The sequence below is a fragment of the Lepidothrix coronata genome, unplaced genomic scaffold, assembly GCF_001604755.1.
Source record: "Lepidothrix coronata isolate B3197 unplaced genomic scaffold, Lepidothrix_coronata-1.0 Scaffold229, whole genome shotgun sequence".
NCBI classification, from domain to species: Eukaryota; Metazoa; Chordata; class Aves; order Passeriformes; family Pipridae; genus Lepidothrix; species Lepidothrix coronata.
This window is the reverse complement of record NW_016690409.1, coordinates 74595-85622: the sequence shown is the minus strand read 5'-3', so window position 1 is coordinate 85622 and position 11028 is coordinate 74595. Positions and strand designations below refer to the sequence as shown.

General features: G+C 58.0%; 1 protein-coding gene across 5 annotated transcripts in view; it reads right to left on the bottom strand.

Moving 5' to 3' along the window:
- CASC3 (cancer susceptibility candidate 3) overlaps positions 1-10569 on the bottom strand; it is an 11812-nt gene extending 1243 nt beyond the window's left edge. The window contains exons 1-13 of one of the 5 annotated variants that reach the window (XM_017834205.1): positions 10303-10569; positions 8442-8469; positions 8106-8143; positions 6459-6617; positions 6231-6382; positions 5647-5823; positions 4573-5258; positions 3082-3146; positions 2792-2906; positions 2110-2208; positions 1302-1516; positions 790-910; positions 86-208 (exon numbers count right to left, since the gene is read on the bottom strand). In XM_017834205.1, coding sequence (XP_017689694.1) covers positions 86-208; positions 790-910; positions 1302-1516; positions 2110-2208; positions 2792-2906; positions 3082-3146; positions 4573-5258; positions 5647-5823; positions 6231-6382; positions 6459-6617; positions 8106-8143; positions 8442-8469; positions 10303-10569 — 2245 coding nt within the window. Of the gene's footprint in view, positions 1-6; positions 209-260; positions 1086-1301; positions 1517-2109; positions 2209-2791; positions 2907-3081; positions 3147-4572; positions 5259-5646; positions 5824-6230; positions 6383-6458; positions 6618-8105; positions 8144-8441; positions 8470-10302 lie in introns of those variants that run through there. The other 4 variants (XM_017834209.1, XM_017834207.1, XM_017834206.1 and 1 more) reach the window with 4 other exon arrangements.
- Between the last annotated feature and the right edge of the window lie 459 nt (positions 10570-11028).

Sequence of the window (11028 nt, the reverse complement as noted above, 5' to 3'; positions counted from 1 at the left end):
GATGGGAGAGGGAACTGCAGCCTCACACACGCCAGTGGTACCACACACACACACACACACACAGACCCAAGCGAGGGGACGGTACCTCCGGAGGGGGTGGTTTGATGGTCACGGGCTGGGACGTCCGGCGGGGTGGGGAAGGCTTGGGCTGCACCTGCTGCTGGACAGTGTTGTAGTAGGTGACCCCCCCATACACCTGGGACTGCGCCTGCGGGAGCAGCGGGGTCAGAGCTCTGGGCTGGGGGGACTGGGAGACCCCACACGGCCCCTGCCAGGCTTGACAGCTGCCCCCAGCCAGCACCAAGGGTGAGCCGGCATGGGGAGGGGGCTAACCTGTGCTGTGCCCCCCGAAGATCAGCTCCTGAGGCCCCTCGTGTACCCCCACCCCTTGCTGGGGTCCCGCTGGTAGGGTGGGCAGAGACGGGACACCACCCATGGCAGAGGGGGTTCCCTCATCCTGCAGTTCCCCAATGCCACGGAATGCTTGTACTTCCCAACAGCTTTTCCACAGGGACACAGCTCCCCGGCACACCCAGCCCCGTGGCCCAGGGGTCAGGATCTGCCCCCAGAGTGGGGATCACCCGGAGCAGCAGGAAGGGCAGGGAGTGTCTGGAGCTCAGGGATCGTGCAGCTCTCTGTCCTGCCACGGTGTGTCAGCCCTGCTCCGGGACGGGGATCTGGGCTGGGCTCATCTGCCTCCTCACACACATCTAGTCTGCTCTGATTTGCCTTTGCAAGGATATGGTCTGCCCTGCCTCCTGGAGAATCTGATCTGATCTGTCTCCTCACAGGGATCTGATCTGGTCTGACCCTCACAGGGATCCGATCCAATCCGCCTCCTCAGGGATCTGCTCTGATCTCTCTCCTCACGGACACGATCCAATCTGCCTCCTCGCTGCTCGGCAGCAACCTTAGATGTGGAGTTGGGTCACAGAGCAAGAAAATCCAGCCCCATGTTCACACCATCCAGTTCCCAGCCTCCATCCCAAACAGAACCGACTTCCAAAGCCGTTCCCAAGGTGTCCTTGGCTCAGCAGGGACCTGGAGGGGCTGTGCCTGTTCCCAAGTTTCTGGTGGGCTGTCTCCTGTTCCGTAGGGGAACGCCTCGATTTCAGATCCCCCATTACAGGATTTCCAGACCCCACACGCAGGGAGCAATCCTTTCCAGGATGGCAGCAGCCTCCCCCTCACGGAGCAGCGCACCTGCTCCACATCCTCTCCCAGGAAAACCTCGGAGAACACACCCCACGCTCCACAGGGTCCCTCCTGCTTGGGAAGGAGCCGCGGCACACCCGGCTTACCTGTGTGTTGGGATAGAGATGCGGAGGAGGCGGAGGGGGCAGAGCTCCGGGGGGATAGGGGTAGCCAGGATTCCCAAAATTCATCACTCCAGGGGCGGAGAAGTAGGTCGGAGTGAGCAGCTGCTGCGGCGGGGGCTGGCCCGGGGGCATGGACACCGGCGGGGGGTACAGGCCGGGGTTTGCCATGGCGGGGGGTGTCTGGTGGGGGTGTAAACCTGGAGGTGATGGGAAGGAGAGGGATGTCACTGGAGAAGCCACCGTGTCCCATGGAGGGCCGGGCTGGCAGCAGGAAGAAGCACGCTCTGCTCCAAGGCTCCCCTGCAGCCCCACGCTGGGGAGGGACACGGGGCACGGCCCCTTCCCCAATTCCAGGTCCTGATTCACTGGGATAGGACACGACCCCATCACACATCCACTTCAGGAAACAGTTTTGGTAGCAAGCAGAGAATGTGCCAGTTCAACAGCTTCTAGTTCTCCTTTTCCCTGAGCTACAGAACAGGGAGTGAGGAACCAGCCCAGTGCCCACGGAAGGGAGCAGCTCAGCCCAGAGGGGCCCAACAGGACCTGCAGAGATCCAGCTGAGAGCTGCCAAAGGTTCAAATTCCCCCACCCTACACTGGCTGGAAGCTCCAGAAACACCTGTTTTTTTCTTTCCTTAAAACTGACACTGATTCAGCCTCACTGCAGTAGGGAGCAGGTCTCTTCCATGTTTTAAAACTACGAAAAATGGATTCCCCCAGTGACAGAGGCTGTGGGAAACCAGAGTTCCCTGTCCCCTGGGTCGAGGGGTGTCCTGCTGGCTCCTCACCTGGATGAGGGAGGTGCATCTCCGGCTGCACGATCATCCCTTGGGGTGGCAGCGGGGCCGGGTTCTCCCCATGGGTGTAGATTGGTCCCTGGAATTGTACTGCAACACATGACAGCCTGTGAGGAAAAGCTCCACGGAATTTCATTCCCCTGCAGCAGGACACACAGCCCAGTAGCCCCGAGGGCTCCCAGCCAGCTCCCACGGCACACGCAGGCTCCCAGGCTCACAGCTGCCATGTGATCCCAACAGAAAAGCCTCCTACTCCCTTAGGAAAGCAAGAAAATACTCAGGGAATTTTTTCTCTAACACTTTAAATGCTGGAGGGAATTTCTAATCCATCCTCAGCCCCACTCTGTGACTCTCCCCGCTCTCAAAGGTCAAAGACCTGATTTAAAGTTCATTTCAAATCCCAGCTCTCGGGAAGAATTGGGGTGTCCTAAGAGCCCTGGCACAGGGAGGGGATAAGACTGAGGATAATTCCACGGTTTAAACACAACCAGGGAGGCTCCCAGCAGCCTTTTAGTCACCATATGAGGGGCCACAGTGACACTACAACAAAGGAAAGAGAGGACAAAGCCCACCCTGATCTTCCCAACACTAAAAAGAGGGGGGGGGAATTCCTGCTCCAGCTGCCCAGCTCTGAGCACCCATGGAGACTCGGGAGCAGGGGGGAAACACTCACGTGGGTCATAGTAGTGCCCTTCCATGATGCTGATGTGCATGGGGGGCGCGGGCTCTGGCACGGGGGGTCTCTGGCGCTGTGAGGAGTAACGCTTGACACGGCCCCCCGGCACCGCCTGCAAGAGTCCCGGCGTCAGGGGGGGCTGGGAGGCACCAACACCACACTCCCCCACCCAAACCTCCCCTGGGTCACCCCCGAACAGCCCCAAAGGGGAAAGGCTGAGGTGTCAGGCAGCCTCTAATTACCCCAACCCCAAGCAATTAGAGCCCGTCTCCGGGATCACTCGTTACCATCTCCTCCATCCGGTTGAACTGTGGTGGTGGCCCAGTTCCCACGTGCATATGGTTGGGAATACCTGAGGAAGGAACAGACTGGTTATTATTGTGGTTTGTGCTCGGTCCCAGGCCGGAGCTGCCTCGCCCAGGGATGTTGCTGTGGCTCAGCTCTCTCTCCCATGACATGGAACCTTTGGACTTCATCGCCCTTATGGTAATTCTAAATATTTTGGGACAAATTACAGGCTGTTTTGTCACTGCACGCTCACCCACGGTGCTCAGCACCTTCTAAATCCTGCTTAAAAAATAAATCCACGTCCTGGTTTAAGCTCTGTGTCTGCTGAGACATGGATCTCTTCCAGGTGGATCAAGGATCCATGTGGGATCTGAAGGTGCAGTTTAAACCCTCTGCAGGGTGTAAATGCCTTTATCAAGGGAACCTTTGGAACCAAACAGTGAAGTGACGGCTTTTAAAACCATGGTTTAAACCACGGTGCCAAGGTGACCACAGGTGATCCCAGGGGAGTGAAAATGGACTACATAAATAACTGGAAGTGCTCATGGATCACTGACAGTGCAAATGCAGGCACAGGGATACAGAATGGACTGATGGGAGCCAAATGCTTCCCAGAATTAACTCCTCCCTCATCCACTAGGGACAAACAAGGGACAGCAGAGTCACAGGCAGAATGTGACACAGCCTAGAGCTGTCCCAAGGGAAATTTGTGAAGACACTTCATTTTTAAGCATAAAAACACCCAAAAATACACAATCTGAGCTCTTCTGAACTCTCATCCCACTGCCACGCTTCCATCCTGTCCAAGGGTCTGTTCACACACAGACTTCCCAGTCCCACCAGTACAAAATGACTTCTGGTTCCACGACCTCAACCCCACAGACGCTTATGAAAGCAGCAAGTCACTTCCTTCTCCTTGATCCAGTTTTATTCCCCTCGGGAAGCACTCTAGCCCTCTCCAGAACACTCTAATTCTGCACAGGGATAATTATACCTGGATGACCTCTCCATGGATACGCAACTGGAACTGTCCTCAGCTGGCAGCAAGGTAACTCTGCCCCAAGTCCCTTCCTCCTCCCAGGCACAAAGAGATTTGCCAATCCCAGCCAGGCCTCAGCTGGTGGAAACCAAGCCCCAGTTCCAGGAAATGAGCTGATAAACAGGGAAAAGTTCCCTCCTGCTCCAGCAGGACATCCAGTTATTGATCCTTATCTCCTGCTCTCCTGCAGCATGAGTCAGTCTTGCTGTGATTCACACCACAGGGAGAGGGAAAGGACCTCCCCTTCTGTCCTTCCCAGACCTAACTCCATTCGCCTGCTGGAATGCTTAATTTCCCCTTTTTTCTCTGTGGTTTTGTCCCCATTGCACTTCCTCAGCAGGAACCACCCACCCTGGGACTGGGCTCGGGCAGAGACAGCTCAACTCCAACCAGCTGCATGGAGCAGGATGGCACCGGGCTGCTGGAAAACCAGGAGGCTACTCCCACTTACCCCTCATCTCCCGAGGTGGGATGAACTGGGACTGCCCCGGGGTCCAGTTCTGCTCCGTCAGGTTCATCTGGGTCATCTCCTGCTCGAGTCCATCCACGCTGGATTCCACTGGCGACTCCCAGTTGCTCTTGGCTGGTGGGGGGGAGGTCTCTGCAGGTGTGGGTTTTGGAATGACAGGAGCCAGCCCCTCGGAAGCGGGCGCTTCCTCCGACAGCTTCCCCGCGTCCCCAGCCTTCACTCTGGTCCTTCTGGCCCGGGAATAGGATTTCTTCTCAACTGGTCTGTCTGGTGGCGGCTGCGCAGCATCAGCAGCCACGGCTTGGTTTTCCAGAGCCCCCTCCTCCTTCCCGGGGCTGCCATGGATATGTGGCACCTCCAGCTCGGGGGACGTGTCCCTCGGCGGGCTCTGCTCCGCCCGCTTCCCGCGGTAGCCGCTCTCCTGCTTGGCTTGTTCCCCGTTTCTGTGCGGGACACCCGCTTCTGAAGCCCGGTAGCCTGGACGGGTCTCCTTGTAGCCCCCCATCCTGGGGTAGTTCCTGGTGGGGGGCATCCTGCCAGTGCTGGCAGAGCTGCGGCTGGTGAAGGGCCGGGGGGGGGCCGAGGGGCTCTTGGCTCCCTGGTGCCTCGGGGGCTTCGGGGGCCTCTCGCTGGACCAGTTGGGGTCTCGCTGGGGGGGACTCCCAAACCTGGGGGAGAAAAACAGCACAATTAACTGCAAAGAAACCCCTGGGTGGGAGGAATTGCTGTGCCCCTCTCTGGGATACACGTCCAGAAATCCCAGGAATAAGTGATGGGTTTTTAAATCCATACAGCACTTTGGTTTAAACCATAAACCACAGTGCCAAGGTGATCACAGGTGATCCCAGGGGAGTGAAAACAGACAAAATAAACACTGGAAGTGCTCATGGATCACTGACAATGCAAATACAGGCACAGGAAGACAGAATGGACTGAGGGCAGCGAAATGCTTCCGAGAATTAACTCTCTCCCATACAACAGGACTTCCCCTCCTTGGGGCTCTAGACCCATCCTCTCACGGGACAATCCAGGGCCTGGTGTGACTCTGGGGCTCACCGTGGTTTGCGCATCCTCCTGGGCTTGATGTCGTCAGGGTTGTGGGCTGAGCGGATGTCGTATCCGTACAGAGCAATCAGCTCCTGCCTGGTCTTGGGGGCCTGCTCGTCCTCCCGGAATTTGTCGTGTTCCCAGCGCCCCTCGTCCTTCCACAGCTTCCGCTGACGGCCCTTGGGCCTGGAGCAGGGACACAGGGAGGAGTAAGGATGTACAGCTGAGATGTGGCGGCTTCAAGCAGTCCCACACACAGAGACCGAGCATTCCTGGGGCAGGGAATGCACAGGAGGCAGCATTCCTCCTTCCCCCCGCTCCTCCTGCCCAGCAGCTGCTGGTGACCCACTGCTCTTTGGGAAAAGCAGCAGGAAGGGTCACTGCTCCCTGGCACGAGGCTTTCTTTGGGAGCTTGTTTGCATCTCTTGTTCAAAACAAAAACCTGAAGTGTCCTGGAAGGACACAGAGCAGGTAACGGAAGCATGGACCTTCCCAGTGCATCCCACTGAAACAAGGAGCTGTGCTGCCAGAGGTCGGCCTGGAAGCTGGCCTGGAACGGCCTCCCTCTCCCAGAGCCCCTGGGGGACACATACCTGACCTCCTCCTCCTGCGTCTGCCCTCGCAGGTCGTGCTCGAAGAAGAGCCCCTTGCGCGGGATGTACGCGGGGTTCTTCCGATCCTCATCGTCGTCCAGGTGCTTGGGGACCTTCTTCCCAACTTTCTTCTCCACAGGCTCCGTGCTCTCCTGTCAGAACCAGCGAGCTCTCACCACTGCAGCAGTCCTGCTGCCAGCCCCCAGCCCGTCCCCGCGGGACACCCACCTGCCCGTCCCCGCTCTGCCGCTCGCCCGTCACCGCTCCCTTGGCATCCAGCTTCTCACTGCCCTTCTCTGCTCTGGCTGCTGACTCACAGGAGTCGGTGCTGTCCTGCTTCAAGTCCACCTTGGAGCTTTCTTCCTCGCTGTAATCCTCCTCCTCCGCCTGGCAGACACCCAGTGACTCAAATGTGCTCCGTTAGAAACAGATCTCCCAGGTATCTCCCCAAATCTGGAGTTAGATCCAGCAACAGATCCCCCAGGATTTCTCCCAAATCTGGAGTTAGACCCAGCAACAGGTCCCACAGGAATATCCCCAAATCTGCAGTTAGACGCCACAACAGATTCCCCCAGGAATCTCCCCAAATCTGGAATGAGATCCCTGTTCCAGCTGTTAGACCTGACTCTTCAAAAGCAGAGGATTAGCTCTTAGAATTCTTCCCATCCCAGTATTTTTACAGAAAAAGCAAAGGCTAAATAAACCCAACCTCTTCCAGGAAAGTGAGGATCCAACAGGCTTTCTGGAATGGAGCTGGGATCAGCTCCTCCACAAAGCCCTGGCATCCCATCACTCCAAAAAGGGCTCCTGCAAACTGGGGAGACTGGTGATCACAGGCCCTTCCTTCCACGCCGAGGGCCCGGATCCAGCCAGAGCCACGTTTCCAAATTCCCTGGAGTTCCTCAGCTGACTCACTCTGCTCAGGAGCGTGACCTGGTTTCACCCTCCAGGAGCCTTCGGAGGCTGGAGCCGAACTAAAAATAGCTCGGGGTGATTAACCAAACCCTGCTCCATTTTCCTCTTTCAACACAGCCCTTCCACATCGGCTGCTCCCGGTGTTTACGCCGGGGAAGCCCAGGCCGGGCATTATTTTTAGGCACAGGAACAGAGTCATCCTGGCACGGGTGGTGATGCAACAACCTCGCTGCCACCGGGAGTCTCCACGCAGGATTCCAGGCTGGAAGAGCTCCGGGAGCTGCCCTGTTCCCTCCCTGTGCTGCCGCGCTCCTTCCTCGTTAATGGCAATGCTTAATTCCCAAACTGAGATTAACTCCCAAATTAACAGCTTGGATTTCCTCTGCCTGGTGGTTTGTGTGTTCCCTAACCACTGGACCCCTGAAGGATCCCAGAACAAGAGATGGATTTTCCCTAGAAACCCTTCACTATAACCCTCAGAGACCAGAACTTCTCTAAACTTCCTGGAAATCTTTGAGTTCTAAAAATCCAGGGAAACCCGCAGCCCCCAGGCACTGGTGGGGTGGGATTCCCTCAGCACCCCCAACTCCTGGGATGCGTCGCCCCTCCAGCTGCTCCTCCAGAACACAGGGAAGCTCCTGGGATGCTCCCAACCACCACTTTGCTTTTTAATTTCAATTAATTAAAACCCAATGAGCATCCCACACTCCTCCCACGCCCTTCTTGGCCATGGCAAATCCTGTTCCCAGTGTCTGAGAAGCCAGGAGAGTTTTCCCTGGCACGTACTGGCCCTACACCCTCCCAGCAGCACAGGGACACTGGTCCCAGTGCCAGGGACTGTATCCCAGGGGCTGGTACTGGGAGAGGTTGTTTCCTCGGGATACAGAAGGGTCAGGTGGAAGAGATCCAAGGACACAGCCTGGGAGTTGTGCTGAAATTCCATGAGAACCAGTCGCTTACCTCCGAGTCCTCGGCGCTTTCATAGTCTGAGAGCACGGCTGCAGGGAGGGAAAATGGTTGGGATCAGGGCAGGGTCGGACATGGCTCCTCTCCCTGTGCCACCAAATCCCTTCCAAAGGGAATCTGGAGGCGAGCACCATCCCGGATCAACACCCCAACCAGCCCAGAAGGGAGCAGGAGCGAGTTTGGGGTGTGCTGTCTCTGCACCCCATGTTACAAGTGAATATTTGGGATGGCAACAACAACAAGATTTCTGGAAAAGGCATTTTATCTGATTTCTATTTTTTTTTTTTTTCACACAAACAATGCTTGCAACGACCAGAGGTCATCACTCACCGTCTCCTTCGATGCCATCCTCGCTTTCCTGCGGAGAGAGGACAAAGAAGGGAGTTAGAGGAAGAGGAGACCAGCAGCCAGGTCCCTGCAGCATGGAAACATGGGATCATGGAACTGTTCAGACTGGGAAAGACACTTAAGATCGCCAAGTCCATTATCCCAGCACTGCCTTGTCACCACTAATCCATGTCCCCAGGTGCCACATCCACATGGTTTTGAACACTTCCAGGGAGGGTGATTCCACCACTGCCTGGACAGCTCGTTCCAGTGCTTTACAATCTCTTCCATGAAGAAATTTTCATTATAAACTACTTTCCTAATATCTACTAGCCTAGTATCTTTTCTAGTTTCTATTGTTTCATCCTAGCATCTGTTTTTCCTAATATCCAGCATCCCATGATCCCAGACACAACGACAGCAAGGTCTGGCCCTGCTCCTGTCGCATCCACCCTTGGAAGTTCAGCTCCAGTGACCACAAAGGAACAAATTCCAGGGCCCCAGTGCCTTTCCAGAGCAGCTACGCTGGGGGAATATCGAGAGCAAAGCACAGCCTGTGTCAGTACTGGGAGTCTCCAGGGAACACAGTGGCAATGACAGGAGTGCCAGGATCCCTCTCTCGCCGAGGGAGAGCCAGGGAAAGGGCAAAACCAGGGAATAACGCACAGATGCCGTGCAGGATCCAACTCAGGAAAGGCGCTGGATGAAGGAACAGCTCAGAGCAGGAAAAGTGTTCAGTAAAACTGTTGCCCAGAGAAGCTGTGGCTGCCCCAGCCCTGGAAGTGTCCAAGGCCAGGTTGGACTGGGCTTGGAGCAACCTGGGACAGTGGAAAGTGTCCCTGCCCATGGCAGGGGGTGGGACTGGATGGGCTTTAAGGTCCCTCCCAACCTAAACCATTCCATGATTCCATGATACATGAACAGACTGACCCAACTGTGCAGGAAAAACAACCTCAGAGCACAAACGACCAGCCAAGGCAGGAGATAAATCCGAACATCAAAACAACCACGGGAAAACATACTGGGAATCAGGGGGAGCTGGAAATAACCAGCCCTGGAACCCAAAACAGGAGGGAACTGCACCTGGATGTGAACTGCCAGAGCAGAACTGCCCGATGAGGGGGGGAACAGCAGCCCCCACCCGCCTGCCCCCCACTGCAGGGACCCCAGGGGTGGGGAAGGGACCCCAGGAAGGGGAGCTCGGGCAGGCAGACAGGGAACAAACCCTGGGGCACAGGGGGACAGAGCAAAGCCCCTCCCTGGTCCTGGGGGGCCACAGAGCCCTCCCCCTCGAGGCTTCCCCAGCCCTGCTCCCCCCAACACACAGAGGGGTTCCGCCCCAATTCCCCCAGTACCCCCAATTCCCCAGCCTGCTGCTCCCTCAGCTCTCCAGCCTCCTCTTGTCCCCCACACTCTCAGGCCCCAGTACCAGCCTCCCCCAGCTCTAAGACCCCTGACCTCCCCCACGGGACCCCCCAGACACCAGAGCAATCCCCCAGCCCCCTGCCTTCCTCAAGAGGGTCCCCCTGTCCCCAAGGACCCCAAATTAGCCCCCCACGGGACCCCAAGACGCAGGATCCCCCCCTCCAGCCCCCTCCCGAGGGTCCGCAGTGTCTCCGACTTCTCCCACGCCCCCCCCCCATTCCCCAGAGCTTCCCCCGTTCCCCAGCCCTCCCACTCCGTCCCCAGTGTCCCCAAGTTCCCAACCTCCCTCCCACACACCAAAACGCCCTCCCGGTCTCCCCAGATCCCTCCTTCCCTGGGGGCCCCGAAATCAGAGCCCAGAGCCGCCCCCATCGCTCCCCGTGTCCCCAAGGTCGCACCTCTCCCTCCCGGGGTCCCGCCGCGCCCACCCCTCACTCACACACTCCGACTCGGCCGCGCTCTTCCCCCCGGCCCCACCGGCGCTCTCGGCCCCGCGACCCCGCGGCCCGGCTCCCAAGGCCCCCGCGGCGCGGTGCGGCGGCCGCGGCGAGCCGGACCGGGAGCGGGAACGCGACCGCGACCCGGAGGCCGAGCGGGAGCGCGGGGAGCGCGGGGATCCCGGCGCGGACGCGGCGCTGTCGGAGGCCGCCGAGCCGTCGCTGTCCTCGCTGTCCTGCGAGGCGCGCTGCCGCCGCCGGTCCGCCATCTTGGCCGCGGGGCACCACGGGACGGGCCGCGCGCGCCCCCCCCCCCCCCCACCCCGCCGCGCCCCGCCGGTACCGGGCGCCGCCGCCGCCCGCCAGGGGGCGCGCGAGCGCCGCCGCGACGTCACGCCCACCTCCCCTCCCGCGCGGAAATGACGTCACGCCCGAGGGAAGGACCGGGGGGGGGGGTTTGTTTAAACACCATCAGCAACCCAGCGGCCTTTTCCTCTTTTTATTGTAAAAAAAAAAAAAAAACCAAAAAGAAAAAAAAAAAAAAAAAAAGAAAACCAATAAAAAAATAATAAAATAAACCGGCGAGCGGGTGTGCACACGCGCGCGTGAAACCCCCCCCCTTCTCCCTCCCCTGGCGGCGCCCGCCCGGAATGTGTTTAGAACTCGGGTGTTTTTAGAGCTTTTTTTTTTTTTTTTTTTCCGTTGGGGTTTTTTTTTTTTTTTTTTTG